This window comes from Nannobrachium achirus (assembly GCF_963921795.1).
Source record: "Nannobrachium achirus genome assembly, chromosome: 11".
Lineage (NCBI taxonomy): Eukaryota > Metazoa > Chordata > Actinopteri > Myctophiformes > Myctophidae > Nannobrachium > Nannobrachium achirus.
In genome coordinates, this window is record NC_137820.1 from 10,412,594 (window position 1) to 10,415,093 (window position 2,500).

The 2,500-nt window shown below is 42.6% G+C and overlaps 1 protein-coding gene across 1 annotated transcript in view; it reads right to left on the reverse strand.

Annotated features, from left to right (window-relative positions):
* sox6 (SRY-box transcription factor 6) overlaps nucleotides 1-2,500 on the reverse strand; it is a gene marked incomplete at both ends in the record, with an annotated part of 101,894 nt that overhangs the window by 70,127 nt on the left and 29,267 nt on the right. The window contains one exon of the mRNA XM_080736845.1: nucleotides 2,259-2,348. Within this exon, the coding sequence (XP_080592971.1) occupies nucleotides 2,259-2,348 (90 nt within the window). The remainder of the gene's footprint in view (nucleotides 1-2,258; nucleotides 2,349-2,500) is intronic.

The window sequence follows — 2,500 nt, forward strand, 5'->3', positions numbered from 1 at the left end:
GGTTTGAGAACCACTGACATAGCAGTCTCTCAAGAACAGACTAACTGAGCTCCATTTAAGTGAAAAGGACCTTTTCTTTCACATTTTCACGTTTTTTTCAAAAATAGCAGATCTACAAGCTCGCAGCGCGGCACTCGGTGCCGCGCTGTGAGCTTGTATATCTGCTATTTTTCAATAGTTGAAGCATAAAATAATGATACACAATAATGTGTACCCGTTCTGAATGGTTTAAAACAGGTTGATTGGCTCTGGCAGCGCTGAACAGCAGACATGGCGCGCCTTCAGTCTTCTGCTTGTCATATGCTGTGGTATACAACTGTCAGAGTTATGGCGCCTCTCGGCAGGACCAGGAGCTTCATTGTTTACACCGCTCGCATTCACATTTGAGTGCGTGCGCGCGCGTGTGCGTGTGTGTGTGTGTGTGTGTGTGTGTGTGTGTGTGTGTGCGCGCGTGCGTGTGCGTGTGCGTGTGCGTGTGTGTGTGTGTGTGTGTGATACCATGCTTTCTTCATGTCTCATGTCTGCATTTGTATAGTAAAAGGTCTGCACAATTCTATAGATCTTTTATACCAAAGCGCTTTACAATGTGCATTACATTCACCCATTCACACGCGCGCACACACGCACGCACGCGATTAACTTCAAGTGCAACATTGTTTTCTCACTCAACAGTAAACAAACCAACATACAGTTTAAGTGTATAGAGGCTACCGGTATATCTGCACATTTCTACAGTGACAATTTAAAGACTTTTTAATACCTCTAAAATGACAAATTAAACATTGACCAAATTGTCAAATATTAGAGGCAGAAATTGTTAAAAATCGAACCTCTGTTCGAAGTGGAGCTGTGTGTGTGTGTGTGTGTGTGTGTGTGTGTGTGTGTGTGTGTGTGTGTGTGTGTGTGTGTGTGTGTGTGTGTGTGTGTGTGCAACAGCGCCCCTCCCTTAACATGTGTGGTCAGAAAAGGTTACTGCAGGCTACAGACAGACACGGAGACACGGAGACAGACAGACCCACACACACGGCCACGTATAGGGAGCTTGTGTTCCACACAGCTCCAAAAATAGCAGATGTAATATTAGCATGTTTTTTTTTTTTTCAGACTTCAGAATTCTTTCTCTCGTTCTCTTAATGCACACATTGTGTACAGAGAGTCACAAACATATTGTGATGTACTCTACATGTCTGTGTCCCCTCTTTGGGGGCCAGGTGGACTGCGTAACCACTAGAACCCCGGCATCTATTCTGGGGCGGAACATCAGCCAAAGAAAGCTTGTAGTAAAAAAGCGGTCCAACTCAGGTCAGTTTGACTAAGAATAGAGGGTTTAAGTGATTATTAAGCATTAAGTGGATTAAGGCAGTGGTTCTCAACCTGTGGGTCGGGACCCCCCAGGGGGTCCCCAAATTATTTTGGGGGGTCGCCAGATGATTAACTTAATGTGCGACATTGTTTTCTCACTCAACAGTAAACAAACCAACATAAAGTTTACTTGTATAGAGGGTACACAATGTATAAATGTAGGCACATTTCTAAAGTGACAATTCAAGGACTTTTTAATACCTCTAAAATGACAAATTAAACATTGGCCAAATTGTCAAATATTAGAGGCAGTAATTGTAAAAATAGCCGATGTTGCGAGGCGTTGTGAGCATCGGCTGTTTTCACAATAGAACCGTGTCATACAAAATGTAATGCCTCAACCCTTAGCCCTCGTCAGACTGGGGGGGTCCCCAGTTAAAATATGATTATGTTGGCCTGAAAAGGTTGAGAACCACTGGATTAAGTAATAGTAGTATGAATAATCCCAGCATGGAACTATTGCTGTATTGACTTTGACCCCTAAGGACCTTCCAGGGAGAGTGCTCATGTGCGTCTTGCGGTGACACGCTCCCTAGTTTTTCTTCTTCTCTGAGCTGCTTTTTTTGTTTGTTTTTTTCGCACTGATTCTTGACTTTGCACTATTAGGTTGTGTTGGTAGTTTCTGAGTATTCTGCTTTGTTTAACAATGTCAGTGAGATACTACTAACTAGCATTGACTGTTACGGTCTCTTTTTGTAAGACACTTTATGTATATACTTATATATTATTCGCCCCCCTCTATTGATGCACCTTCTCTTTATTGGTAATGTACTGCTCTTTTTTCCTCTTATCTATCTTTTTTTTCCTACTTCTCTGTAACTTTGTAAATACTGTACTGCTATGCTACAACTGGACAACTGAATTTCCCCCTTGGGATAATAAAGGTATCTATCTACCTTTGACCTCTTCAAGCAGCTCGTTTGCGTTGAGGCAATCCATCCTGTCCTTCCAGTCCTTAGACAGGAGACGTTCCACACAGGATGACTCTGCAGAAAGAGAGAGAAAGGGTTCAATGTATAACATTATTATTCTGTTATTATTCCCTATAATTCCTATCCTACCATTTTGTAACCCATTTTCTACCCAGTGCCAATTTGCCTAAGCTGTAATCCTGGGCTCTGCTCTCCCTCTGCCAACC